This window comes from Giraffa tippelskirchi, chromosome 12 (genome assembly GCF_054371585.1).
Source record: "Giraffa tippelskirchi isolate mGirTip1 chromosome 12, T2T-mGirTip1v1.2.pri, whole genome shotgun sequence".
Lineage (NCBI taxonomy): Eukaryota > Metazoa > Chordata > Mammalia > Artiodactyla > Giraffidae > Giraffa > Giraffa tippelskirchi.
Window position 1 is genome coordinate 34,326,434 of NC_137286.1, and position 27,577 is coordinate 34,354,010.

At 53.0% G+C, this 27,577-nt stretch overlaps 2 protein-coding genes, 1 long non-coding RNA gene and 1 pseudogene across 4 annotated transcripts; 3 read left to right on the plus strand and 1 right to left on the minus strand.

The window, feature by feature from the left end:
- Positions 1–1,130: 1,130 nt before the first annotated feature.
- On the minus strand, positions 1,131–12,239 carry IMP3 (IMP U3 small nucleolar ribonucleoprotein 3). Its single transcript, XM_081551728.1, has 2 exons — positions 12,096–12,239; positions 1,131–2,337 (listed from the first exon to the last, which is right to left on the minus strand). Exon 2 carries the CDS (start codon positions 2,235–2,237, stop codon positions 1,683–1,685), a length of 555 nt encoding a protein of 184 aa, XP_081407854.1. The 5' UTR covers positions 2,238–2,337; positions 12,096–12,239; the 3' UTR covers positions 1,131–1,682.
- On the plus strand, positions 2,331–3,624 carry LOC145530406 (uncharacterized). The gene is made up of 2 exons (XR_014071739.1): positions 2,331–3,321; positions 3,410–3,624. It is a non-coding gene; the product is annotated as an uncharacterized LOC145530406 (long non-coding RNA).
- LOC145528598 (large ribosomal subunit protein uL14 pseudogene) lies at positions 6,354–6,918 on the plus strand (annotated as a pseudogene).
- SNX33 (sorting nexin 33) lies at positions 11,261–25,836 on the plus strand. 2 transcript variants are annotated; one of them, XM_081551727.1, is made up of 3 exons: positions 12,522–14,208; positions 14,431–14,473; positions 20,988–25,836. In XM_081551727.1, exons 1-3 carry the CDS (start codon positions 13,012–13,014, stop codon positions 21,239–21,241), a joined length of 1,494 nt encoding a protein of 497 aa, XP_081407853.1. In that variant the 5' UTR covers positions 12,522–13,011; the 3' UTR covers positions 21,242–25,836. The 2 variants fall into 2 exon arrangements, with proteins under 2 accessions (XP_081407852.1, XP_081407853.1); XM_081551726.1 differs by having other exon boundaries at positions 11,261–14,473.
- Positions 25,837–27,577: the final 1,741 nt, after the last annotated feature.

Sequence of the window (27,577 nt, forward strand, 5' to 3'; positions counted from 1 at the left end):
AAACTCAGGTTCAGGAACTCTCTCTAAACCCTGATGTTTCCCAAGGGCTGGCTGTGCAATGTTTGCCCTTTTGTTTGTTTGTTTGGACATGCCCTGTGCCATGGGACATCCTTGTTTCCGACCAGGGATCGAACCAGTAACCCCTGCATTGGAAGCAGTCTTAACCACTGGCTTGCCAGCGAAGTCCCTGAATGACTCTGAAAAGAAGCATTCCAGCTCCACCACTTATTGGCTGTGCAGTCTGGGGTAGTTCGACCCATCTCTGCCTCAGTTCCCTTATTTGAAAAGTAGAGAACTGGGCTCCCCACATCATTGAATTGTTGGAGTAAATGGATTAAGATATGTAATGCACTAAGTGTCTGACATACAGTAGAAGCATTTGCTATTATTGTCATCTCCAGTGTCACCTTCTCTTGTTTCTTCACCAAATCTTGCCTTACACCTGGGGAAATGGAGATGGTACAGGTAAAAGCAACCCACTGGTCTTGGCATTCTATTATTTTCCTTGTAGTGGTACTAAGTAAATGAGGTAGTCTTCTTTCCAGTGAGCCAGCTGCATTAGAACAGATCCTCTCCCTTCATGTTCTTCCATTGTCATCAGGCTAGGCTCCCTGACTCCCAATCCATCCTTTGTGTCCCTTAATAAAACCCACTCTAATTGGGCAATTAACCTTTCTCTAAATTAAAGGCTGGGCAGGTAGTGATGGTGGGCTGTGATGGATAGTAGCTATGCAGCTGCTGCTCTGGGCAGGCAGTCCTGGGGCCTCCTGAGGGCTCCACTCCTATGAATTTTCCAGGACCCTCCTGGGTTACTTCTAACCGCTAGATGGACAAGCTACAGGGTGATTATTTTCTTAGGCAAGCAAACACTTCAGCCCTCTAATATGGTATTTCCTGAGTCTGTAATAGCAACAGGAAGTCCTGTGGGGAAGAGTTCTGCCAAAACACTCATTCTGAGGAAGGGATCAGTAAACTGACAAATCTGCCCAGCCCTATACAACATCCTGCAACCTCCACGTGGAACCCAGGGCAGGCCTCACCCACAGGCAGCTCGCTGCCATCACTATTCTTCTGTGGGTTCTTCAGGGAGACCTATAGATGTGACCCTATGTGACAAACCCAGACAAAAATTTGCACTTAAAAAGCAGTTAGGCCATTTATTGGCATTAGGAGAGCATTCCTTTAAACAAGGGAAAGAACTCTCAACACTAAAATCTCATCCATTTTATGAAAACTTGAGACCAACCTCTATGACATCTGTACACAGTTTAATCACGAACAAGAGCAAGGATTCGAGTTAAATAAATTAAACCACACTTTCCTGTTACAAGGAAATGAAAGGAAAGCTGGGGGCGGGGGTAGGCCCTCCCGCATCCCAAGTCCTTGCATTCACACCGCAATGTTTCAGGTACAGTTCAGTCGCTCAGTCCCAGTGCAGCACAAAACTGCTTCCCATCGTTTCTTAAGGCAGTCACTGAATTACCAATTGTCCAAAGGCTAAGAAAATTTCGTGGAAAAGGGCGTACCCTTTGGCTCCGTGCGTGGCCTGTAGCTGAGGAGGCAAGTTCTTAAGAACCGACGACTGGCTGATACACTCTTGGGGACACGCGCCTTCACAGAATCTCAGGCTTGTGTCTCAGCTTCCCCATCTATAAAATGCAGTCCTGGCAAGGGGAGATCCGCTAGGCGTCCAAATCGAAGTCGTCACGCTCCTCATTGTACTCTAGCACGTGCCGCTTGATCTTGGACGAGTCAACCCAGGTGACAAAGTCCTCCATGCTTCGCGTGACAAGGAAGGCGGGGTCGGTGACCACGTCGGGGCCCACGCGCACGTGGCCCTGCTCCACGAATGCCACGGCGGCCTGGAGGTGCTGCGCCATGCGCAGCTTAAGCAGCACGGTGGGCAGGCGGCGGCGGCAAAAGGACGAGGCCGTGACGAAATCGCAGAGCTCCAGCGATCCCCGCGTGGGCACTAGGCCGAGAGCATACAGCTTATCCAGCAGCGCGGCCGAGGAGCGCACGCGAAACGGGTCGCGCTCCGGCAGATCACGCAGGCGCCGGGCCAGCTCGCGCACAGCACGGCTCAGCTGGTTGTAGCGCGTATAGTCCTCGCGCCGCTGCAGCCGATAACGCCGCAACACGCGTAGCTCATGCAGGTTGTGATCTGTGACCTCCCAGTTCAGGAAGTCCACCTGCTTCAGCAGCTTCTGCTCGTGGAACTTAAGCTTCCGCACCATGATGGCTGCCCAAACGTTGCCGGACCGGAGGCTCGGCGCGCATTCCGGATGCCGCGCGACTTCCGTCTCAGCACGGCTAGACCCGGCCGCCTTGGGGACCCTGCGCCAATGAAAAGAAGACTCAGGGCCAGGCCTCCCATTTCCATTGGTCAGGATGAGGCCACGCCCCGTATTCGTATCTCGCGTTTCTTCTCCGCGTCCTCGGAGGGAGGCGGAGGAAAAAAGCGCCTGGAGAGGCCGGGGGTGGGAGGGGCGGCCTCCGAGGCGAGTGTGCGCGGTTTTGAATTGCTGAGAATTAATTACTTAGTGCCGTAATTATTTCCTCTCGTTTAGGTTTGTGTCATTCAGGGCCTCTCTAGAGAGCCTCTTCCAGAAGAGCTAAAGAGGATAGTTCCGGGAAAGAGGGGTGACCGCCGCGCTAATATGGATTTACTGTGCTAACTGAGCGTGGCGGGGGGCGGGGGCGAGGGGGCTGTCCTCCCACCGTGTGGGGGCTTCTCGGAGCCGACAGGGGCTGATCGGGTATCGCCGCAGCCTACTAACCGCAAGTCCATTACCAGGCGGGCGTAGCTTTTTCACCCTCCCAACTGGGGCTTGACGCCACTGAACCTGTTCAGTTCTGATGCCCAGGCTGCTTCCTGCACGCCCAGAATCAGGATCTACACAGGAGTCACTTGGAAATCTGTATTGTTAACAAGAATGCCAGATGATTCATAAAATCCAGTAAATTTGAAAAACTTGGATAGTACAAATCCAGACTCTTTAATCCGGGCTGAAAAGAATTAGCCTGACAGGTTGGCTTTCTGGAGTATTCAGTGAACAGACAACACTTTCTGCAAATTATATCTGTTTTAGTTTAGTGTAGCGCTACAGGACTTCTTTATTTACCCAAGACTTTGACGCCACCTAGCTTCTTTGCCTATAATTTTATTTTTGTACGCTTTTCATTGTTTTTAAAAGATACAATATTTGATATGGGCGATACTATATGTAACATATGTGAGATACAAAGAATACTTGTGGACCCAACAGCCAGTTTAAGAAAGCATCACCAGGACCTATTCAACCACTCTCCCAGTCAGAGGTAAAGATATCTGCTCTCCTGAATTTAGTGTTTATCTTTGCCTTTTGTTAAAAAAAAAAAAAGTTTTATCATTTTGTGCATCCCTAAGTATACTGAGAATTTCTTACTCGAAGCATAGCCCATGGATCAGCCGAGAGCTGTTGACAATGCAGAATTTCAGACCCCGTTCCGGACCTACAGAATCAGAATCTGCATTTAACCAGATCCCCAGGTAATTTGCATGCATGATATTTGAGAAGTGTTGCTTAGATGATATCACATATGGAATTTTTTTATATACAGCTGCAGTTGCTTTTTCAAAAACTGCTACATTATATTCCATTGTTTTGTTGTTGTTCACTTGCTCAGTTGTGTCTGGCTCTTTGCGACCCCACGGACTGCAGCACGCCAGGCTTCCCTGTCCTTCACTATCTCCTTGAGTTTATTTAAACTCATGTCCATTGAGTTGATGATGCCATCCAATCATCTCATCCTCTGTTGTTCCCTTGTCCTCCTGCCTTCAATCTTTCCTAGCATCAGCGTCTTTCCCAATGAGTCGGCTCTTCGAATCAGGTGGCCAAAGTATTGCAGCTTCAGCTTCAGCATCAGTCCTTCCAATTAATATTCAGGGTTGATTTCCTTTAGAACTGACTGGTTTGATCTCCTTGCAGTCCAAGGGACTCTCAAGAGTCTTCTCCAACATCACAGTCTGAAAGCATCAATTCTTCAGCGCTCAGCCTTCTTTATGGTCCAACTCTCACATCCATACATGACTACTAGAAAAACCATTGTTTGGTTCTATCCAATTTATTAATCCATCTCCTGTTGGATTTTTTTTTTTTTTTTGGACTGACTATTTTTTAGCAGTGCTGCGTTCTTGTAGGTTTCCTGTTGCACCTATGCAGTAGCTTCTAGTATACATCTTGAAGTTGAATTACTGAGTTGTAAAGGATGCGTGAACATGTAAAGTGGATGCTCAGCTTTACTAGCTATAGTCAAATTGTTTTCCAAAGGGGCTGTACCAATTTATATTCCTTTGTCACTACATGAGAGTTTCCTTTGCTCCTCATTCTTGACAGTGCTTTGTTGGTAGACTTGTTAAATATTTGTGGATCTGATGAGTGTGTGATGGTATTTCACTGTGATTTTAATTTGCATTTCCTGATGAATAAAGGTTTCATATATGTTTCTTCCTCTGTGGAATGCCCCTTTGTGTATTTTTCTATTGGTTTGTGGGGTAGGTAGAATAGTGACCCCCCTCCCTCAAGATGTCCACCCAGAGCCTGTGAATGTTACCTTATATGAGAAAAAGGATTTTGCAGATGTGATTAAATTAAGGATCTTGAGACGGTGACATTGTCCTGGATTAACTGAGTCAGTCTCATTAATCACAAGTGTCCTTAGAAGTGGAAGAGGGAGGCAGAAGAGTCAGGGAGATATGATGATGCATGCAGAAGTCTGAGGTGTGATTTCTGACTTTGAGGATGATTGGGAGCCAGGGGCAGAGGAGTGTGGGCAACCTCTAGAAGCTGGAAAAGGCAGAGAAATGGATTTTTTACCTAGAGCCTTCAGGAGGAACATGGCCCTTGCTGACACCTTGATTTGAACCCAGTGAGATCCAGTTTGGTTTTCTGGTCTCAAACACAGTGAAAGAATAAATCTGTGCTGTTTTAAGCCACTAAGTTTGTGGTAATTTGTTGCAGGTGCATTGGGAAACATACAGATTGTTTGCTTTTTTTTCCTACTTTATTTGAAGGTGTTCTTTGTATATTCTGGATAGTTATCCTTAACCATATCTATGGTGTGCAAATATCTTTTCCCAGTTTGCACTTCATCTCCACCCTTCATATTCCCCCAGCCTCACTCCCTTCCATCTTCAGTCTTTGTTCAGTGTGTGCGGGAGGACTCTTGGTTAAGTCCCTTCTCCCCAGACAATAAACATAATAAATAAGTAAATTATATTTGTTAGCAGGTGATAAGTGTCATGAAACAAAATTGAGCAGGATATAGGAGAGCTTGGGGTGAGGATGGGCTGTAATTTTAAATAGGGCATGTCAAGGTAGGTCTTACTGAGAAGGTAATATTTCATGGTGGGTTAGCATGTGGATATCTAGAGGAAGAGCATTTCAAGAAGAGGAAGCAGTGAGTGAAAATGCCTTAAGACAGAAATGTGCCTGGCATCTCAGAAGAGGAATAACAAAGCCATCTTGGCTGGAGCAGAGTGGACTAGTAGGTGAGGAAAGGGGGCTCAGATAACAGAGGCTCCACAGATTCTCTTAAGGTCTTTGGTTTTTAGGTTGAGTGAGATGAGGACACTGGAGGGTTTTGAACTGAGAACTGACATCTAACTTATGTTTTAAAAGAACCATGCTGACTGCTATGTTGAGAACAGACTGTCAGGAGGCAGAGGTGGAAACATAGAGGCCATTAGGAAGTTGTGGTGATGCTGGTGAGAAGGGTGGTAGCTGGGACCAGGAAAGCAGTTGTGAGATGCCAATGAGAGAGGAGTTCTAGAATAAGGAGAAAGGTCAAAGGATGGCTCCAGTTTTGGACCTAAGCAAGTGGCAGAAAGTACTCATTACCTGAGATGGGGGAGATTGCCAAATAGAACAGATTTGGGTGGCAAGATTAGAAATTCAGCTTTGGACATGTTGGGTTGGAGGTGTCTACTAGACATGCAAAGGGAGATGGCAAGGAGAACGACATGAAAGTCTGGTGTTTTATTTTTTATTTTTCTTTTTTGCTAAACCTCGAGGCATGCAGGATCTTAGTTCCCCAACCAGGGATTGAACTTATGCCCCCTGCAGTGGAAGCATCAAGTCCTGACCACTGGACCATCAGAGAGTTCCCTCAGTTTGGTATCAGCCCAGAGAAAGGCCTAGGCTGAAGATTTAAAATTTGGGATATTATTGGCAGAAAGATGGTGTTTGAAGCTATGAGTCTGGGTGAAATTGTCAAAGAAGTGAAAATAGAAAAAGACAAGAGGACCACGCTACTAGTAGGCACTCTGATGTCAAGAATTATTGACTTTTTGTCCCTTTCCGGCATTCAAGATGTTGAAGCGAGGTGCGAAATTCTGGATTTCCTTGGGTCTTCTGGTTGGAGCCATGATCAACTGTGCTGACAACACAGGGGCCAAAAATCTGTATATCATTTCTGTGAAGGCAATCAACGAATGACTGAATAGACTTCCTGCTGCTGGTGTGGGTGACATGGTGATGGCCACAATCAAAAAAGGCAAATCAGAGCTGAGAAAGAACGTACATCCAGCGATGGTAATTTGACAACAAAACTCATACTGGAGAAAAGGTGGTGTGTTTCTTTATTTTGAAGATAATGCAGGGGTCAGAGTAAACAATCTGTTGAGGAGGAAATGGCAATTCACTCTAGTATTCTGTCTGTGCACGGACAGAGGAACTTGGCGGGCTACAGTTCATGTGGTCACAAATAGTCTGACACGACTGAGCAACTGAGCACATAGTAAACAGTAAAGGCAAGATGAAAGGTTCTGCTGTTATAGGACCAGTTGCAAAGGAGTGTGCAGACCTGTGGCCCAGGATTGCATCCAGTGCTGGCAGCACTGCATGCTTCTTCGATGTATTTGTAAAAAAGATGTAAAGCAAAAATTATTTTCTCCCCCCTCCAAAAGAAAAAAACAGAATTATTGGAGAGAAGTGGCTGAACCAATGTAGTAGAAGGGAAACCAGGAGAGTATGGCTGGCCAGTGCAAATGAAGAAAGTGTATCCAGGGGGAAGGAGTGATCAACCTGGTCAAATGCTACAGAGAGCCTAAGTATAAGAGAAGGGCTGAGGATAACCATTAGGTCATTGATGACTGATAAGAAGAGTTTCAGTGGAGTGTGAGATTGAAAGGATGGCTAGAGGGGTTTAAGAAGAGAAAGGGAGAAAAAATGTTGCAAGCAGCTGTTAGAGATGACTATTTTGAGGAATTTGCTGCAAAGGTGAGTGATAAAGGGACTTACTAGATGGTCCAGATTCTTAAGAATCTGCCTTGCAATGCAGGGGGCATAAATTTGATCCCTGGTCAGGTAACTTAAGATCTTAAGTGCCCGGGGCAACTAAGGCTGCAAGCAGCAACTTCAGAGCCCTTGCACTCTGCAGCCCAAAACATGCCATAACAAAGATCCTGCATGCCACAACTAAGACCTGATGCAGCCAAAAAAAAAAAAAAAAAAGCAGAGGTGGGGTGCGGTGGGGGGGAGTAGTTGTGTGTGGGGGGAAGTGGAGTCAAGAATCTATTTTTTAAAGGTGTGGATTGACTCTTCCCTCAATATGGACATCTTGTTGGTTGTCATTCCAGTCTGTTCTACCCCCATAAAATCCCAAATTTACTTCTCCCCAGACCATTACCTCAGGCCTTCATCATCTCTTGAATGCATTTCTGTAGTAATAGTCCAGTGTGTCTAGCATGCTAGCCACCAGCAGAATCAGCCTGGAAACACTGGCCATAGTTCTTCCTTGCTGATTCCTTCCCTAAAGGAGGAAAGCTGGGATGGGGGATGGACGCTGTTTCCTGTGTCTGAGTCAGGGTTCCATCAGGAAAGAGAGAACACACTCCAGTAAGAAGAACACGAGGAGAATTTAATAAAAATTTTCCCAAAGGAATGGGCAGGGTGTGGGGAAACCACAAAGGTTAGTGCAGTTGCCTGAGAGTAGTAACTGTGGGTCCTGTTACCCATAGGTTTGAAGAGAGTTGGGAATAGAAAATATAGGTTCTGGAAATCTCTGTGAAGCTTAAAAGTGAGTTTTCCTCAAGAACCTGAAAATAGGGTGGCCACTGTGAGACAGAAACCACCATCTCCCTCAGCAGATACGGAAGTAAATCCAAGGTGTAAATGTGTATAAATATGTGACTTGGGCTTCCCCGGTGGCTCAGTGGTAAAGAATCCACCTGCTGATGGAGGAGATAGGGGCTTGATCCCTAATCTGGGAAGATCCCACATGCCATGGAGCAACTAAGCCCATGGGCCCCAACTATTAAGCCTGTGCTCTAGAGCCGGTACTCCCCAAGAGAAGCCACTGCAACCAGAAGCTTATGGACCACAACTAGAGAGTAGCCCCACTAGCTGCAACTAGAGAAAGCCTGTGTGCAGCCACAAAGACCTAGCACAACCAAAATAAATAAATAAAATTATAAATATGTGACTGAAGCATTTGGGAACCAGCTAAAGACCATCAAGGTGGTGGCTCAGGGTCCTTCTGAGGGGTGGGGTTAGACTAGGCATTAGGCTGAGTGCCAAAGAGCTGATACTTTCAAACTGTGGTGTTGGAGAAGATTCTTGAGAGTCCCTTGGACAGCAAGGAGATGAAACCAGTCAATCCTATAGGAAATTAACCCTGAATATTCACTGGAAGGACTGATACTGAAACTCCAATGCTTTGGCCACCTGATGCGAAGAGCCAGCTCATTGGAAAAGACCCTGATGCTGGGAAAGATTGAGGGCAGGAGGAGAAGGGAGTGACAGAGGACAAGATGGTTGGGTGGCATCATTGACTCAATGGACATGAGTTTGAGCAAATGCTGGGAGACAGTGACGGACAGGGAAGCCTGGCATGCTGCAGTCCATGGGGTCACAAAGAGTTGGACACAACTGAATGACTGAACAACTCGTAGGGTGAGTAGAAATCCCATCGATTGTATTAAGTGAACTAATAAAGGTAAAATGTTTACAACAGTCTAGCACTCAACAAGCACTAAGGGAGTAACTGCTTCTGTTAAACTGAGTTTGGAGAGAGGTTCTGCAAATGGAAGAGAGATCACAGAAAAGGGGTGTCCCGAAAGCAGCTGTGGGAAACATATTCAGGCTCTGGTCCTGGCGATCCCAGGCTGAACTGAGTCCTTAGAATCGAGGCTGCACCTATGGTTGAGGGGACCAGACCTCAAGGTTTCTTGGCTGAGAGAACCACTGGTTCTTCCCATCCTGGGGCATTCAGTTTCACTGGACTAAACTTCTGGTAACTGGGCTTCCCAGGGAGCAGCTCAAATTGCCTTGATCTGTTGATGCATAAATTCAGGTGTGCCTGGACAGTTGAATTTCTCTTTGCAAAGTAATACCTGGGCTTCTGGGGTTTGCACGTAAACCTTTATTCTGGTCAAATGCCAGCTATGCATGGGGCATTGATCTACTCACTGAACCGGTAAATTGGCTTTTGGAGCCAGAAGCCTGCAAATTACACCCTTCAAAACAACCCAAGGTGGGGAATCCTCTGGCAGGTTAGGGGTTAGGGCTCTGTGCTTCTACTGCAGGGGGCATGGGTTCTATTCCTGGTTGGGGAACTAAGATCCTGTATGCTAAGCTGCCCAAAGAAAAAAAACAACAGCCCAAAGTGCCCACCTTTACAGTCAGTTAATCTACAACAAGTGGGAAGTATGAGCATGAGGGGGAAGGAGGTTCTAGTTAGAGGAGGTAGACAAGGCTCAGGACATAGCCAGGAAGGGGAGTAGGGGCTGAACCCTTTGTTCATCTTAGGTACCTCCTGTCGACTTAAAAAAATTGCACAACGTGAGAGTTGCAAGTTAAGTTTTATCTGGGGCAAAATGCAGATTGTAGCCTGGGAGACAGCACCTCAGATAGCTCTGAGAAACTGTCCCACAGAGGTAGGGGGTGGAGGGGAGGACAGTATATATGTGATTTTGGTAAAGGGGAAATACATTGTAATCAAGCAAATATTTTTTGTAGAAGTTTCTGCTAGTCTTGTGAAGCTTCTGTTAATCAGCATTAAGGATTTTAGTTTTAGTGCTTTTCTTAATATGAGGAGATACAAGAATTAGGCTCATAAAATCAGCTCCCAAGAATATCTATCTGAAGACCTGTCCTGCCAGTTTTTCCCTGAGCACAGAGTGCCTCATTTCTGCTTTCCACCCTGAACTCCTTCAGGGGTGCTGAGGGTCAGTGCTGCAGTAGCACATGCTTTAATCCTTATAGAGTTAGATAGGTAGATGGCAAGTGCCAATTTGTAGTTGACACTCCTCCTCCAGGAAACGTTCCTTGATCCTTGCTCAATCCAGGTTGGGATAGGTGCCCTTCCAGTCACATTTCATGGCACTGACCACACTGGGCAGGGAACATAGCTTTACCTTCCTGATCCATCTGAACTTCTGGTAGGTGAGGACAATGCCTTATTCGTCTTACCCAGGAGGCCTGGTACAGAATACTCAGTTAATGTTTCCTTGAGTTCATGATCAAATGAATGAGACAAAGAATGAATGAACAGAAGATAGGAGTTGTTATTGTTAGGTCGCTCAGGCGTGTCCAGCTCTTTGGTACACAATGAACTGCAGCATGCCAGGCTTCCTTGTCCTTCACTATCTCCTGGAGTTTGCTCAAACTCATGTTCATTGAGTCGGTGATGTCATCCAACCGTCTCATCCTCTGTCACCCCCTTCTCCTCCTGCCCTCAATCTTTCCCAGCATCAGGGTCTCTTTCAGTGTGCCGGCTCTTCGCGTAAGACAGAGGGTAGATTGTAAACTCTCCAGGGCAGGCACCCCCACTACTTTGTGGTACCGTGATCCCCAGTGCCCAGCACAATGTCTGGCTGAATCAGTGACCAGGGTCAAGTCACCTTTACCTCTTCCCAGAGCCCCAACCCGACCATTCCTCTCGTCGCCGTGACGCTAGCCAAGACAAGACACCGGTCTCCGCCAGCCGCCGCACAAAGCACGACGGAACCTGATCGTGTCTGCTCTAGTTCCCCGTTGCTACAGATGCAGAGCCTTGTCTTTCTCCCTGAAGGGAGTCGCGCAGGACAGGGGTTCTCCTGGCCCTGTTCGTCTAGGGTACTAGGACCCGCCGTAGCCCGTATCCCAGCCTGCTCAAGCTTTTTCCAAGAGGGCACCGCAGGCTCCGGGGCCCCCTCCAGAAAACAATCCCCAGGCGGCGCCACGGCTGCGTCCCGCCGGAGCGGTGGCGGGGCGGGGTAGCGGGAGCGGGGGTCTGCGGGTTTCCGCGCACTCTTCCTCCACCTCCGGGTCCTGGCTCTGGCGCTCTCCCTGTAGCCCCGCACGTTGCAAACTTTCAGTTTTCCTCACTTGCGTCACGGAAAAGGCAAGAGGGTGACGGAGCCCGGGAGGCGAGGCGGCGGCTGGAGAGCTCCCCCGCGCGGCGCTTGAGCCCCTCGGGGCGAGAGGTGTCTCCCTGAGAGCGCGGACAGGCTGCGGGGGTGCGGCTGCCCTAGGGGCTGGCCCCGGAGGCTGCCTCTCGTCCCCGATCGATCCTCTCTTTGCTCTCGCATCCCGATCTCCTCGTGAGTGAGTGAAGGCGCCCGCCACAAGAGAAAAGAGAGGAGTAGTCGGGAGCCGGGCTGCTGCGTCCCAGGCCCGCGGGAGGGCGGAGCCGGGCCGTCCCTGGCCAGCAGGGACGCACGGAAGTGCCGCGGAGTTTGCCCAATTCCCCAGCCTGCTTTTCCTTCTCCCTCCCTCTCCCCACCCCTCAACCCCCCTCCCCGTCCCCCCGCCGGCTATTCCCTCCTTCCTCGGGACGCCACCTCCCGGAATCGCCTTTTTTTCTGTTGTTTTGGATCTGGCTTCTCGCTGGCGGCGCCGAGGAGCCGCGAACGCTAGAGAAGAACGCGGACTCGGGGCGCAGCCCGCCGCCCACCGGCGGAATCCCGCAGGGCAGAGCAGAGGACGGCCGGACAGACGGCCGGACTGACGGCCGGCCGCACCATCAGCTCTCCGAGCTCACTCTCCAAACTCCTGTTGAGTGTGTGCGTGCACGCGAGAGGTGGGGGGGTCTACGTCCGGCGCGCCGGGGCCGGTTACCAAGGGGATTACCTTTGGACGGGGGTCCTTGAACTCAGATCACGGTCATCTTCAGGCTCAGAAACTGCTGAGGAATTAGGCAAACAAAAGAGGCCACTCAGCTATTGGCCAGGAGTCGCCCGAGCGCCTCGTCGCGTCCCCTCCTTTCCCCCGGGTGGGGGCTGGCCGCTTGGGGGCGGGGAGAGGGCACCCGAGCCGGCTGGGAGCTGGGGGCCGGGCCGGGCCGCCGGGTCGCAGAGTTGGCCGGCCTGTTGTGTAAGCCTCAGTCCTTGTTTTCCCGGCCTGGCTTGTTGTGAAGCCGGACACATCCACCCCTGGATTCGATTCAGGAGGCTGCCGCTTTTCTCCTTGCTCCTCTTGGATTTTCTGGATTTTTGAAAACCCAGTGGCCCAGGAAGAGGAGGAGGAAGGAGAAAGGAGATCTGCAGAGGAATGTGAGAGCCTCCGGAGGCCCAGGCTGGAGGAGCCAGAAGGAGCTGGGAGCCAGAGCTGCCGGAGTTTCTGGGACGGTGGTTTCCGAGTGATTCTCTTCTATTTTAGAACATTGTTCCAGCCGAGAGTGTCGAATTCTTGCCTGCTAAGGGCTGGTTTTCTCCGAGTCACTTGACTTTTCTTCTAGGAGTGGGAGGAAGAGAGACTCTCCCCTGCAGGGGCTGTGGAAGAAAGGGAGGAAGACCAGGGACATGAGCCCTCCCCACTCACAGGCATGTGCGGGCAGACCTGGTAGGGCTGATTCTGGGCCGTGGACATTGCTTTGAAGAGAGGGAGGCTGGATACCTTCTGTGGGTGCTCAGACTCTGCAGTAAGGACTGAGAGACTGAGGGCTGTGGCCGTCCTTGAGTTGCTCGTACATCCTTGGACACCCTAACAAGTGTCCTCAGTTCTGGGCAGGACTCTCTCCTCATCACTCTCCACCACTGGCCCAGACATGGCACTCAAGGGGCGAGCCCTCTATGACTTCCGCAGCGAGAACAAGGAGGAGATCAGCATCTGGCAGGATGAGGACCTGGTCATCTTCAGCGAGACCTCACTGGATGGCTGGCTGCAGGGCCAGAACAGCCGTGGGGAGACCGGGCTCTTCCCTGCCTCTTACGTGGAGATCCTCCGTTCTGACACCGGCTCCAACCATGCCGACTACTCCAGCAGCCCCGCAGGCTCTCTGGGCACACAGGTGAGCTTGTATGACAGCTCCAGCACTTCCAGGAGTGGTGGCGGCAGTGGGTTCCTGTCAAACCAGGGTAGTTTCGAGGAGGAAGATGACGACGACTGGGATGACTGGGATGATGGATGCACGGTGGTGGAGGAGCCACGGGCCGGTGGGCTGGGCACCAACGGGCACCCTCCGCTCAACCTCTCCTACCCTGGTGCCTACCCCAGCCAACACATAGCCTTCCGGCCCAAGCCGCCCTTGGAGCGGCAGGACAGCCTGGCATCTGCCAAGCGAGGCAGCGTGGTGGGGCGCAACCTCAACCGCTTCTCGTGCTTCGTGCGCTCTGGCGTGGAGGCCTTCATTTTGGGTGACGTGCCCATGATGGCCAAGATCGCTGAGACATACTCCATTGAAATGGGCCCTCGTGGCCCCCAGTGGAAGGCCAACCCCCACCCATTTTCCTGCTCTGTGGAGGACCCCACCAAACAGACTAAATTCAAGGGCATCAAAAGCTACATCTCCTACAAGCTCACACCCACCCACGCCAGCTCACCAGTCTACCGGCGCTACAAACACTTCGACTGGCTCTACAACCGCCTGTTGCACAAATTCACTGTCATTTCGGTGCCCCACCTCCCAGAAAAGCAGGCCACAGGTCGCTTTGAGGAGGACTTTATTGAGAAGCGGAAGCGGCGGCTTATCCTCTGGATGGACCACATGACCAGCCACCCTGTGCTGTCCCAGTATGAGGGTTTCCAGCATTTCCTCAGCTGCCTGGATGACAAGCAGTGGAAGATGGGCAAACGCCGGGCCGAGAAAGACGAGATGGTGGGCGCCAGCTTCCTGCTCACCTTCCAGATCCCCACGGAGCACCAGGACCTGCAGGACGTGGAGGACCGCGTAGACACCTTCAAAGCCTTCAGCAAGAAGATGGACGACAGCGTCCTGCAGCTCAGCACGGTGGCCTCGGAGCTGGTGCGCAAGCATGTGGGGGGCTTCCGCAAGGAATTCCAGAAGCTGGGCAATGCCTTCCAGGCCATCAGCCATGCCTTCCAGATGGACCCCCCCTTCAGCTCTGAGGCCCTCAACAGTGCCATCTCTCACACGGGCCGAACCTATGAAATGGTTGGTGAGATGTTTGCCGAGCAGCCCAAGAATGACCTCTTCCGGATGCTCGACACACTGTCTCTCTACCAGGGCCTGCTCTCCAACTTCCCCGACATCATCCACCTGCAGAAAGGTAAGAGCCAGTATGGGCGGGAGACCCTGACAGCGTCTGTGCTCTGCAGGGCACAGGGGCTATGAGGATGGCCTAGATGGAGAAGAGCGGCTCAGCTAGTCTTTCGGTCTCTGTCTCATTCGTTCATTCAGCAAGGGTGTTGAGCACCTAGCAGATGACAGGTGCTATTCTAGGTACAGGGATATTTATGGGTAGGACTGGTTCCTGTCCTCATGGAGTTCACTGTTTACCTTCTTGTCTGTTCATTCATTCCCTCACTCATTCATTCATTCATTTTCTCTGTTTCGGTCTCATTTACTCATTTACCGATTATACATCGAGTCCTCCAAGTTATTAGGCTGGGTTCTGGGAACACGGAGCTGACCAGGGCCCAGGCCTTGCCCTTGAGGAGCCCACAGGCTTATGGGGGACATGGACACAGACCCAGATAATGAGAGCACAGAGCATAGCCTATCTTCCCGCTTGTCACCAGCTCACCTCCCTGCTTTTGCAACTTCAGAGACTGTTCTCATGGCTGCACATCCTATCTGTGAGCTTCCTCCCTATCTTTGTTCAGGAGGGTTGGCTGTCCCCATTTTGCAGATGAAGAAGCTGTGTCCACAAAAGGGTGGCTGTACAAGGAGTCCACGGCCTAGCTGGGACTGTCCCTTCTTTTTGCACCTCTCCAAGGACACATGCATTTTGGCCACCTCCCAAGCTCAGCCGTGTGTTCAGTTCTCACGGTCTCCTCCCTAGGGGAGGGACAGGATGGGTCCCTGTTACTGTGGGGCTGTCAAGGAACTGCCAGGGAAGTGACTCATAGCCGGGTCACCTAGGGGCACCCGGACTGGGCTGAAGGAGGAACCGGGGGTCCAGGGCACTGCCCACATGGTCCATCTGATTCCCCCTTCCTGAGCCTGGCTTCTCTTCTTGCCTGAGCACTGAGTCAGGAGCTGACCCGGCAGGTGGCTGAGCCTTGGGGACTACAGGCAGGGCAGGAGGGAGGTGTGGTCCTCCCCAGGGCTGCTTGGTAACTCAGGAAGAACGTCTGCAGGGCGTGGGGCTGGCTCCCAGGCCCCTGAGCCCTGAGGTCAGGCCTGGCTTGGTGGAGAGTTTTCCTCTGGGCGGGGCCAGGAAGCTCTGCACTGAGCCTGGGGCACAGCAAACATCACCGCCCTACCTTGGTCGCTGGTAGTAAACCAGCCTTGTTCTCCTTATGTTGTTGTTGTTTAGTCACTAAGTCCTGTCCGATTCTTTGCGACCCCATGGACTGCAGGACCCTGGGCTTGCCTGTCCTTCTCTATCTCCCGGAGTTTGCTCAGACTTATGTCCATTGAGTCAGTGATGCCATCCAACCATCTTTAGGAGGTTAACTTCTAGAACTTCTCCAGCTTCCAGACTCTTTTCTCCCCTTACTGTCTCTTCCTCCTTCTCCTCTCTGCTTTTTTTTTTTTTTTCTTCTCCACATTCCTCTCTTCCTCCTTCCCTTCTTTCAGCTTCAGGAGACATGAGCTGAGTTCTGGTCTTGGCTCTGCCCCCAATTTGCTGTGTGTCCCTGGACAGTGCCTTCCCCTCTCTGGGCATTAGTTCCTCAATCTGTAACACAGAATGGACACTGTGAGCTCTCAGGCCTTCAAGGGGGTGGGGTGGGGGAGAGAGTCCTGGGGAGGGTCTGCTCGAGGACAGAGCAATGCCTTAGTTTTGGCTCTGAGTTCTGGGCAGGGACAGGGCAGGAGTGGTGGCTGGGGCCGGCTGGCCCACTGGGGCAGGTGTCGCCTTGTGCGGAAGTAGAGCCACACTCACTGCTGCACTAGGGCCTGGGAAAGCTGGTTCAACCAGCTCCTCTGATGGCGTGTTCCTGTGTGGGGAGCAGGAGAAAGGTGAGCAGGGGCACAGTGATGAAACAGCTGCTCCCGTGCGTGTCTGGGAACCCTCCACTCAGGGCAGAGCTGGGGGCAAGAAGGCAACCCTGAACTCAGGGCTCCCAGGCTCCCATTAGAGCAGGAGGGAGTAAAGGCAGTCTGGCCTTTCTGACCCTGGATCAGGGGGGACAGAGCTGAGAGAGGCCACTTCTGAGTTTCCACTGGAGGCTAAAATGAGGGGCCAGTGATCCTCTGGGGTTGATGTATTCAACCTCAGACAGAGGCTGCACCCACCTTCCCTTACCCAGAGGACCCCTCCCCATTTGGCCGAGGGCTTTTGGGCTTACTTTTCCACTTTCTAGGCTCTGTACCACCATTTCCCAGCCCTAGGTACTACTGTGGTTGGGGAGTGGAGCTTGAATCTGGCTGAGACAGATTTGGGCAGGCTTTGGGGAACCACAGCCTGCTGGGGGGAGAAGAGGTCCCATGGTGGCCCTGTGGATAGAGACCTTTCACAGAGGGAGGAGCAAGAGAGTTGGGCCCTGGGTGCCCAGGATGCTGTCAGCCTGTTCGTACACTTTCTAAAACATGGTGAGCATGTGGGAGAGGCTTTGGGAGGAAGGAGACAGGAGGCCTGGTAGGGTTTAGGAGACCAGAATCTAGACAAATGTTGTCTTTGAGGTGACCTTGATTGAGTTTCCTCCCCTGAGAAAGTTTAGGAAAATGGGCCATGGAACCCATTTGGTGCAGAGGTGAAGCCCACCAGCCTTGTCTGCCCACCAGCCCAGTCCCTGGAATTCAGTTTAGGGGTTTCTCCTAAAGGGAGAAGGGCAACCATGTGATTTATTATACAAACCAGGGCAATCTTGTTGGGGGAAAAGACAGCCTTGGTAATAGTTAACCTGGGACAGCATGGGGACACAGTGACTGTCCAGGGCCCCTGCCTGAGAGCCAGCCAGGGCAGGACTCTGTCCTAAGACCCATCACAAACCACGGAGGTCAGTGTGGGTCCCTCCATTCTCAGATGAGGGGCAGTGAGGTGGGCTGATCATCAGAGCAGGAATTGGAGCCCCAGTGTCTCTAACTGCACAGCCAGGCTATTGCCACTGTGCCAGACAGATGGGAAAGGGGAGCTCCCTAGGGGGTGGGTGCCTGGGGTAGACGAGCCAGAGGGGGAAGGACCAGGGAGGGAGTTGGGTGCTCTCGCACCAACTCAGCTGGCATCCTCTGTGGACTGGAGGCAGGCCCTGGACCACACAGCATGCATGGAGGGGTCATGGTGCTCACAAGTTGGCCAAGGCAAAGTGGCCCTTGCAGGACCAAGTTCTACCCTGGAGGATAGGTGGATCTAGCCTCTGTGCTCTGGGCCATCACCTAGCTTTCCTTCTGCCTCCCCTCCTAGGCTCCCATGAACAAATAATCATATGGCCCTGAGCCACCACCAGCTGGGTCTTGGCTGACTGAAAAGCAGTTTGCACCTAGCTGCACATAGCATCTGGAGCTCTTATCCTGTCAGGCTCCATCCCAAGTACTTTAAACATATTAGTTCAATTAAACCTCTGCTCTAACTAGAAGGCGGTACCATCATTATCCCATTTTACTGATGTGGAAACTCTAAAGTGCTATACTGCCCTGAGCAGCTGTCAGCAGCATCATATGTAGTCCAACCTGTCCTGTTTGACAGTAGGGAGACCTGCAGTCCTTGTTGAAGGTGACACAGTGGACTAGGACCCAGACCTCCTGCCCTCAACCTAGGGTAGGGACAAGATGGATTCAGGTGGGAGTTTAGGGAATATGCCTGAGACCCTGGGGATCTGAAACTCCAACTTTCCCATCCCTGTTTCTGGCATCCGGTCTACAGGACAACTGCCAGGGCAGGAGGCGCCCAGGGTCCTCAGCTCTCAGGGTGAGTCCTAGGTGGAATGTGGTGGAGTGAGGGAAGACTGGCCCAAGCCCTGCCTCCCAGTTTGTCTCTGGGGTGCGTTAGTGTTAGCTGGTACCAGTCCCACATCTGAGTCACAGGGTGGAGGGTGACAGAGAGTTGGGTGGGGCCTCCTCTGGCCCCCATAGCCTTTGCCCCCCATTCCTGGCTCCTTGCCTGTCTGTGGATACCTAGCAATTGCAATAGATTCATTCCTATTATCTGGGCCTCAATTTCCTTCCTCTAAGGCCATGGGCTTGTGCTTAGTCGCTCAGTCATGTCCGACACTTTGTGACCCCATGGACTTTGTAACCCACCAGACTCCTCTGTCCATGAGATTCTTCAGGCAAGAATATTGGAGTGGGTAACCATTCCCTTCTCCAGGGGATCTTCCCAACCCAGGGATCGAACCTTTGTCTCCCACGTTGCAGGTGGATTCTTTACCATTTGAACTACCAGGGAAGCCCAAGGCCATGGGCTACTTAAGGCCTTAAATAGCTTCTTAAATGCAGGTCCACCCCCACCGCACCCAGACTTTCTCAGGAAGGTAGAATCCAGGCTGGTATGTTTCTTTTGCTGAAGCCTAACTCTAGTTTCTTTGTCCAGCTATTTTCTACCTTTCTTCTTCTGGTTCTTTCTACCCCTTGGGACCTTCTCAAATTCCTGAGTCCATTGTCTGGATGCCTCACGTATGTGCCTGGAGGACCTGGCCTGGGCTCCCTGCAATAAAAGTGGTGTCCACTCTCCGCTCTGCAGGGCTCCCTCGGGGCCAGACATCCCGCACTTTGTGGGCAGGAAGGAGGCTGGGAGCCCCTGGACAAGTCCTTTCCCACCAGGGCCTGAGTTTCCTCTGAAGAATACTGGCGTGGTGGTAGAGGTGGAGATGGCCGTGGAGGTGGGGGCTGGACAGCTGTCCTCTAAGGCTGCTCCTGCTCTGAAGCCTCTCATGGGGGTCTCATCTTGGTCCCACAGTCAGTCCCTCTCCTTCTGCCCAGGTCTGGGTGATCAACCTGGGGAAGGGACACAATTTGGAAGAATCTGAATGAATCAATAAGGATGGAACAAGAGGCAAGAAGAGGTGGTTCAAGGAAGGTGCTGAAAGGACCGAGTGGGCTGGGAGCTGGGCACTGCGGAGTTCTTTTGGGTGCTGTGTGAGCAGTCCTGGAAGTGTTGCAAATGTGAGTCGGCCTGCCCGAAATGCCACTATTTGCTGATTAGCTACACACTTGCCGCCTTCCATGGGTACTGCTCCTTCTAAAGGCAGAGTTATTTCCAGCACATAGTAAATGCTCAGTAAATGCACCCTGAATGCATTGAACAACTTGAGAGTAAACAGACTATGTCTCAAAGGTCCCTGAGAAGCCCCCTTAAGGAGAAGGTGGGAAGCATGAAAGACAAGCCTGTTACTCATGTGCGGTGGGTGCTTTTGAAGCGCTCTGGGAGCATGCTGTCCTCTGTGCCAAGCCTGCCCATCTCCATACTCTTCTTCACATGGTGGATTCCGTACAGCCCTGAGAGGAGTGCCTTGCTAGGCACAGGCAGACTGCCTCCCCGGTTCAGCAACTGCCCACTGGCTTCAGCGCAGAATCAGTCAAGTGCCTGTTAATTCAGAACTGAAATCCTTTTACCAATTGCTTGTTGATCCACTCAGGTTCTTCCAAATTGGGTCCCTTCCACAGGTTCATCCCCTGACTCCCCATCTGTCACCTGGTTATGACAATGGCCTCCTCTAGTCCCCTGGGGACTCAAGTGAGGAGGGAACAGAGCCTATATGTGACAGACACACACAAAGGAAAACTCCAGGTGGCCTTTCAGCCTCTGTTTTAGAATCAGCAGTGTGATGGGGGCAGGGAGAAGGATGCTCCATGTGGGAGTGGCACCTGATCAGAGCCTTGAATGATGCATAAGGATCCAGGAGGCAGAGATAGGGAGGTAGGAGAGAAAGGGTGAGTTTGATGAATATGGGGTCAATGTGGAACAGGTGCAGGGGTCAACTCTCAGAGGGCCTCCCAGGCCAGGAGAATGGGGGACCTTGCTCTGCAGGCCAGAAGGAAGCCAGGGGAGACCTGGAGCTATGGGTGCCAGCTTGGCTACTCTTCAGGTGCTATGGAGAACCTCTCAGAGGTTGGGACTGAAGTGGGGAGACCGTGGGGGGCCTGTTGTAGCAGTCCAGTGAGATTGAATCAGTTTAGCAGACACACATCAGAATTTGCGTGGGCTAGGCTTTGTTCTAGGTGCTAGAGACGTTGAGCTCATACCTGGAGGGACACAGTCAGAAAAACCACAGAGAGGTAAGAGCTGTGGTAGAGGGAAGCCCAGGACACCTGAGAGCGTGGAGAGGCACCTCATGCAGTGGGACTGCCCAGAAGACTTCCTGGAGAAGGTGATATCTGAGCTGAACGGGGAACCAGCATGAGGGGTGATGAGGCCTATGGTGGGTGGGGACAGCCTGGTCGTAGAAGTCAGTACAGCTAGCAGGGCTGTGACTGGTCAGGTGTGCGCTGCTGGCGGTGCCTCAGGTTTGGAGGGAAGATGGTGCATCTGGCTTAGGACGTGCTGAAGGTGAGGGCTTGGGGGACATCCCGGTGGAGACATCAAGTGGCTGGACCATGGGTCTGGAGCCCAGGCAGGAGGCCCGAGTTGAGCCGATGAGGGTACTCTCTGCCGTCAAAGGGTCTCAGGGCGGGGTTAGGGAGCAAATGGGAGAGACTGGAGCCCTAACTGCCCTTGACCTCTGCTCTGCCCATGCCAGGCGCCTTCGCCAAGGTGAAGGAGAGCCAGCGCATGAGTGACGAGGGCCGCATGGCGCAGGAGGAGGCTGACGGCATTCGCCGTCGCTGCCGCGTGGTGGGCTTTGCCCTGCAGGCCGAGATGAACCACTTCCACCAGCGCCGCGAGCTCGACTTCAAGCACATGATGCAGAACTACCTGCGCCAGCAGATCCTGTTCTACCAGCGGGTCGGCCAGCAGCTGGAGAAGACGCTGCGCATGTATGACAGCCTCTGACCACGTGCCCCAGGCCCTCGCTCTGCCCCCGGAGCCTTCCCACACCAGGAGTGCCTGGAGGGCAGGGAGTTGGGGGTGGCCTTTGGAGGAGTCATGAATATCCCTGGGAAAGTCCCCCACTCCTTAGGGCTGGGGGCACAGCGGGGATGAGAACGGGGCCAGGAGCCCTCCAGGCCCAGGCCTGGGCTGCTGGTCAGTCACTTGAGGCCGGGGTCTTAGCTTCCCCTGAAGCCTATAGCGCATGCCCGCCTGACCACTTCCCCCTCATTCGTTCAGCAGACATGCGGGCCTGCTGCGGTCAGACACTGGGCATCCAGGGCTGCGACACTCCTGCTCTTGTCCCCAGCTGAGGTGGGGGTCAGACGCAGAAACAGGTGGGGGCAATACAGAATGAGCGATGGTAAGGAAAGGGCTTCTGGAAGCTCGCAGAAGGGACCACTCGTTCTGCTGGTCAGGGATTACTCCATGGAGCAGGTGACATGTGAGCAGTGTGTCTTGAAAGATGACAAGGACCTGCCAGACAGTAAGTGGGGACAGTGGGTGGGGAAGGCATTCAGAGAAGAACAGCCTGGACAAAGCTGTGGAGGCATAGAAACACCTCTTCTCCTCTCTATCTTTCCCCAGCAAGTTTGGTGCCCCCTTGGTGTGTCCCCTTGTGTGACAGAGGGCGGGGATCTGCCTGGCTCCCATGCCCCTGTCCCTGCCCCGCTCCCCCCCACCCCACAGGAGGGGCTGCAGGCCAACTCCCTCCTGACTCCCCCTTCACCAGCTGAGCCCCCTCACCCCTGGCTAGGGGACCATGCAGCATCTTTGCCCTGGGCTCAAGATGCTGAGACAAGCCACAGACCCCAGGATTTTGGTGGTACCTGCCTTTTGGAGGGCACACCCGCAGGTTACTGGGTATTTGAGTTCACCAGCCGTAGCTCTCACACTCCTGGCAAGCTTCGACCTCCAGCTCCCAGGGGCCAGCTTACCCATCGCCCCAGGGATCCCGGGCCCACCTGCCCATCACCAGGCTCACTGTGATGCTATCCAGGTCCTGGTGGGATTGTGCTGTCTCCCACTCACGTTTACGTCCTCGAGGGGGCTCTTCCCACACCCCCAGGCCGGGGTATGCTCAGAAACTGACAGATGCCACTGCTGGCCCTCCTGGGAGGTCATGGCTATTTCTGGCTGCTGCTGCTTCAATCTTCATTCTTTCTTGTTTTCTTGATAAACCTTTTCCAATTAAGATAACAAAAGTATGACTCCTTATTTGGATCCCGGGAGGGATGAGGGTGGAGGGAAGGATGGAGTCCTAGTTGTCCCTGGGAGCAGCTGGACCAGATTCTGAGGTCGTGATGGGCACAGCATTCACCCCAGAATCTCAAAAGTTGGTGGGGGGAGGGCAGTGCAGGTGGTCGGGGGTAGCTGGAGACCTCTGGGTGGCCATGGACCCCAGCTCAACGCAGACCCCTCCTAGACCTCACTCTCCTCTTTTCTCAAATGGGTGGAGTCCTGCCAGGGGTTTGGCTCTGTTGCTCTGTGATCCAGGACTGAGGGTCACACGAGGAAGGGACAGTCTAGTCCACAGGGGGTTCGTCTCCCCAGGAGGGCATATCCCAGCCTTGCCCCCAGGAGAGGGGGTGGGACTCAGACCCTGTGTCCTTCCCCAGGCCATCCAGTCCAGGGTGCCCAGCCCTGCAGTGGCTTCCTGGTTGGAAACTGAGGCGGACCCCCAGCTGTGCCCTTGGGCGTGTCCTAGGCAGGATGGACAGGAATCTGTTTGCACACGGGAAAGAGGAAGGCTGGGGGGTCGAGGTTCTCTTGGGGGCAATGGGGACTGGGTGGAGGGGGTGCTGCTGGGATTCTGGGCATCAGGGGAGGCTTTGACTGGGCTGGGGGCCAGGGGAGCTCAGAGCAGTGAGATGGAATAAGGGGCAGCAGGTACAGCGGGGTAGGGCAGCAGAGGCTCCCTGATCCGGCAGAGCGTCCTCAGAGGAACTTCTGGAATGGGCCCTTGGCCCTGGGTCAAAATTAGGTCAGATTTGGGACTTTCTGTGGAATTTTCCCCTCTCTCCTCCCTGCCCTCCTTCTTTCACTTTCCAACCCATCTGAGGACCTTCCCACCCTTAACCTCTTCTCAGCTTCCACCTCTAGGCAGCCTTCTGCAGTGAGCTCTCTGACCATGGGGAGAGGCGGGGGTGAGGGGGTGGTCTTCCCGGGGCTCGTCTGTGTTGAGTGATGAGAATGCTCTTAACACTAGTGCCTGGAGAGTCCCCTGTTCACGCTTCCTGCCCTGGGAATAGCGTCACCTCTTGTGTCTCTTGAGAGGGGGGGCCACCTCCCACACCTTCCGTCCTCAGGGTGAGGGGGCTTGGTCTGATATGTTTCTCAGGAGGGGCTGCACCTAGGAAAAGTATGGAGATGTGAGGTAAGGGAAGGGAAGGACAGGCCAAGCCTCTGAGGTCTCTAGGCTGGGATGGACATTTGTGTGGTGGAAGCAGGGAGGTAACAGCCCTTCTCTCTGTGTGGGTCGGGGTGCTGGGGGAATTTGAGATTGATCTGGGCTGGCCAGCCTCTTTCAGCAAGGGCCGGGGGACCAGTGTGCGTGGGGGGCCGGTTTGGTGGTGGCTGGGTCTGCTGGCCGGCCTCAGTCATACTCCAGGCAGATGTTCCAGACTGAGCTGGGCTCAGCTGGCTTCAGTTTCCTCCCTGGGGAGGAGGGTGGAAAACAAGGCCTCTCTTTCTGTCCTGGGCAGCTACCAGGACCTGGAGGTGGGGGGCAGGGGACCCCGAGCCCCAGTCTTGGCCCAGCCCAGGGAAGGAGTCTGCTTTGTGGCCTCATCTGGGGGTTGGGGAACGGGGATGGCTCTGATCCCACACCCTATTGCTTCCTGGGCACAGGAGGGCCATGGACCATGGGGCCACTGCTGGGCCACAGCTGTAGCAGAGCCAGGTCTGGTCACAGCCACGGTTGCCCAACCCAAAGCAGATACAGCCACACAGCCTGCCTATGGGCATACAGGTCACACCTGGCTCCACACACACACATATGCATGGTCACATGCTGACACACCTGCACTCCCAGCCACAGTGCAACACAGTCACACATTCCCAGCCACGTCCACACTTGCCCACACTCACATGCAGGTTATCTGTCTCAGCCACTTTGTCACTCATAGCCCCACCATAGGCCTGTGCACACAGGACTCACCCAGTGGCACACACACTCAAGACATGGATGGCCACAAAGTCACACAAGCACATAGCAAAGGTGTCATACACATAGATGCTCTTAGACTCGGCCTGCATCACCTCCTGGGGGAACCAGTCTGGATCCTTCATTATCTGACACCACCAAGTTCAATTCCTCGTTGCACAGATGGGAAACCTGGCTATATCACCCAGCAGGGATGGGGTATGCTCTGGGGTTAGAGATCAGTTCCCAGTAGGCTCTGTGGCCTGGCCTTGGCCACTCCGGGGCAGTCCCTCGGGCCAGGATGCCTCTGAAGGCCCCTGGCTGAACCCACTCAACAAAGCTCCAGGCATCTTGCATTTAAGAGCCAGGATGTGGTGGGCAAGTCCCAGGCCTGGGCGGGAGGAACATTTCTGCACCATCTCCTCCCCAAGCCTGCAAGGACTGGGCCCGCCCTGCCTGCCTGCCCGCTGACTCAGGCCTCCAGGAGCCAAGCCGGCTTGGCTCCCTCACCCACCCCAACACACCCCAACCTGCTTCCCCACCACTGTGGCTCTGATCCCTCTCTCTGCTGCTTGGGGCAAGAGAAGATGGTGAGGCCTGGCAAAAAGACCATGAGGAAGCATAAAAATTTACCTCCCCCAGATATAGCTCAGGAGGGCTGATTGTGAAACCCTGCTCCAGGCTTTGGCAAAGCTTTTTTCCTTTGGTTTTGTTTGGTTAGTCAAACCCCAATGCAGTCTAGTCTGTTTAAAAAGCAGTGTCTCACACAGTGTCTCATTGGTCTGCATGGCAGCCCTGGTAGGCATTGTTATGCCATTTCACAGACAAAGAGACTGAAGCTTGGCCCGAGAGAGGATGCGACCTGGCTAGGATCACACAGTGGGTCAGGGGTGGGGCTAGACTTGAACCCAGCTCTCTGGCCTCATTCCCTAAAGTCACCTTGATTAACTCCTGTAGGTCTGGAGGAAGAGGGGTTGGCAGATCTTAGCTCCAAAGGTGTGAAAGAATGGGAGGCTGGCAAACTGACTGCTGAAATGTGCAGGGACTTTGAGGGTGGGGTGAGTCCCACCAGTCCCCCAGGGATGAAGAGGCTGAGGGCGGCATTGCACAGCGAGGTCTGCAGTGACTCAGGGTCTCCATTTACAAATGAACATGTGCGAGGAACATCACTTCATTTTTCTGTAATGACCTGAAATTTCCCGTTTGCATTCTCGTTAACCCACCCGATAGAAAAGTAATCTGAAATCAATCTTGGGACCCTCCTTTCCCCAGGGAGGCATGTAAGTTTTGGGGCTGGCACATTTGAAGACCATAGGCAGGCCCCTGGCACTTTGAATTTTAGAAGCTGAATCCCTGATCCTATCACTGGTATGAAATTTTGCCTGCATTCCTCATTAAAGGTCATTCATATATACCTACTTGAGTTGGGTTCAGTTAATTACTTGACAATGTCTTGTTGTGTAGATATTTAATTAAATTTTATTCATTTTGCTTTTGTCTTTCTTTTGCTTTTTGGTGTTTTGCTACTTTTTGTCCACCTGGCTACAAACATTGTTGTGGGTTTTGCAGAGCCCCTGGACCCTGGCACTGGGCCTGTGTGCCCTCCGTGGTCCTAGGTTAGCACTGGACCTTTGGCTCATCTTCCCCAGTCTCCTGCCTTCCCACCACCTGCTCCTTTGATCCCACCCTTAAGCCTACATGGGTCTGGCCGTTTTTCAGTTTGGGGCACTCCAGGTTCCCTCAATTGTCCCTGTACCTTGTGGGCCTCAGGGAACCTCAAGGGGCTGGCAAAATCATTCCACAGCTTCCACCACACATTCAAGCACCAGGTGCTCTGGGAAGCTGTTTAGAGACCATGTGCAACCCTTTGTCTTCTGAGGTCTGGTTCTGCCTGAGAAAGGCGTTCAAGTCCCCACCGTGCCTGGATCTCCCAGCATCTGGGGCATCTACCACCCACAGGGCAAGCGGTACCATGGTGGACAATGGATGGCCAGTGTTTCACAACCACCCAATATGCAAGAGATAATCAACATCATTTCACAGACTGGAAAATAGGGCCCAGTGAGGGAGGTGCAGAGTAGCAGAGCTGGTGTGAGTGGTACCCAGGGTCTGGGCTACCTCTTGTGGGGAGGTAAATGACTGATGCCTGAGGTAGGAGCTGAGGGCTGGCTGGCGCCTGGAGGTACCTGAGGCCTTTTCTGGGCTGACTTAGTCCCTCGGCTGCCACTGGAAGGAGTGCTCTGGGTGAGCGTAGCATGAGGCTCTGGCAGCAGCCCTGCTGCCCCACAGACACAAAGCCCCTTTCCCTCCACCACTCAGAGGCAGGAATCGCGTGGCTGAGCCTGAGTACAGATCCACTCTACACCTGCTTGTCGTTGGGATGTTCCTTAATGCTGTCATGCTTCCGCTTCTCCATTTATAACAGGAATTCCAGATGGCTGTTAGGGGGGATCTATGAGCCAAACACGTCAGCGGGACAGTGCTTGCACATAGCCAAGGGCCCAGTAAGGAGCAGCTGGGATTATCAGCCTCTGAGCAGCCCTAGAGACAGGCAGGACCAGGAATACCGTTACCCCACTACATGAGTGAGAAAACTGATTGGACGAGCCCTCTAAGGCCACCCAGTGGGTGGATGTCAGGGCTGGGCCCTAGTGCACAACAGCGGCCATTGAACGGCTGCCAAGTGCTGCTCCGTGCTGGGCGTCAGCCTCAGTATTCCCGTGAACTGTCTCCTTGCTCACCATAGTCTGGAAGGTGAGAACCACTTCTGGACTTCTCCAGCAGACGGAGACTCAGAGGCAACGAGTCACCTGCGTGAGACGGTGCAGCTGCTTGGTGGCAGACAGAACTGACTTCTGCCTGGACTCAGCCGTGCCCTTCCCACGGCACCAGGCGCCCTTCCAAGGCTGGCAGGCTGGTTGGGCGGGGGGGTGGGGGTGGGGGTGGGCAACTGTCTTGCGGTAGAGTAGAGTGAGTGCAGGAGTGCTAGGGGAATGGGGGGGGGGAGTGGTGGGGATTGGTGGAGGTGACCATGCGCCTTCAAGGCAGCAGGTGGAAGGGCAGAGGGCTTGGCCCACAGAGAGCGCTGAGTAAATATTTATTGAGTGATAATTATCTGTGGGCTTCTCTGATGGCTCAGGTGGTAAAGAATCTGC

Bases quoted from the DNA above. Each gene is read 5' to 3' on its own strand.
- IMP3 (XM_081551728.1), bottom strand. From the start codon at position 2,237: ATGGTGCGGAAGCTTAAGTTCCACGAGCAGAAGCTGCTGAAGCAGGTG.
- SNX33 (XM_081551726.1), top strand. From the start codon at position 13,012: ATGGCACTCAAGGGGCGAGCCCTCTATGACTTCCGCAGCGAGAACAAG. The intron at 14,474-20,987 runs GTAAGAGCCAGT...TGCCCATGCCAG, and splicing joins CATCATCCACCTGCAGAAAG to GCGCCTTCGCCAAGGTGAAG.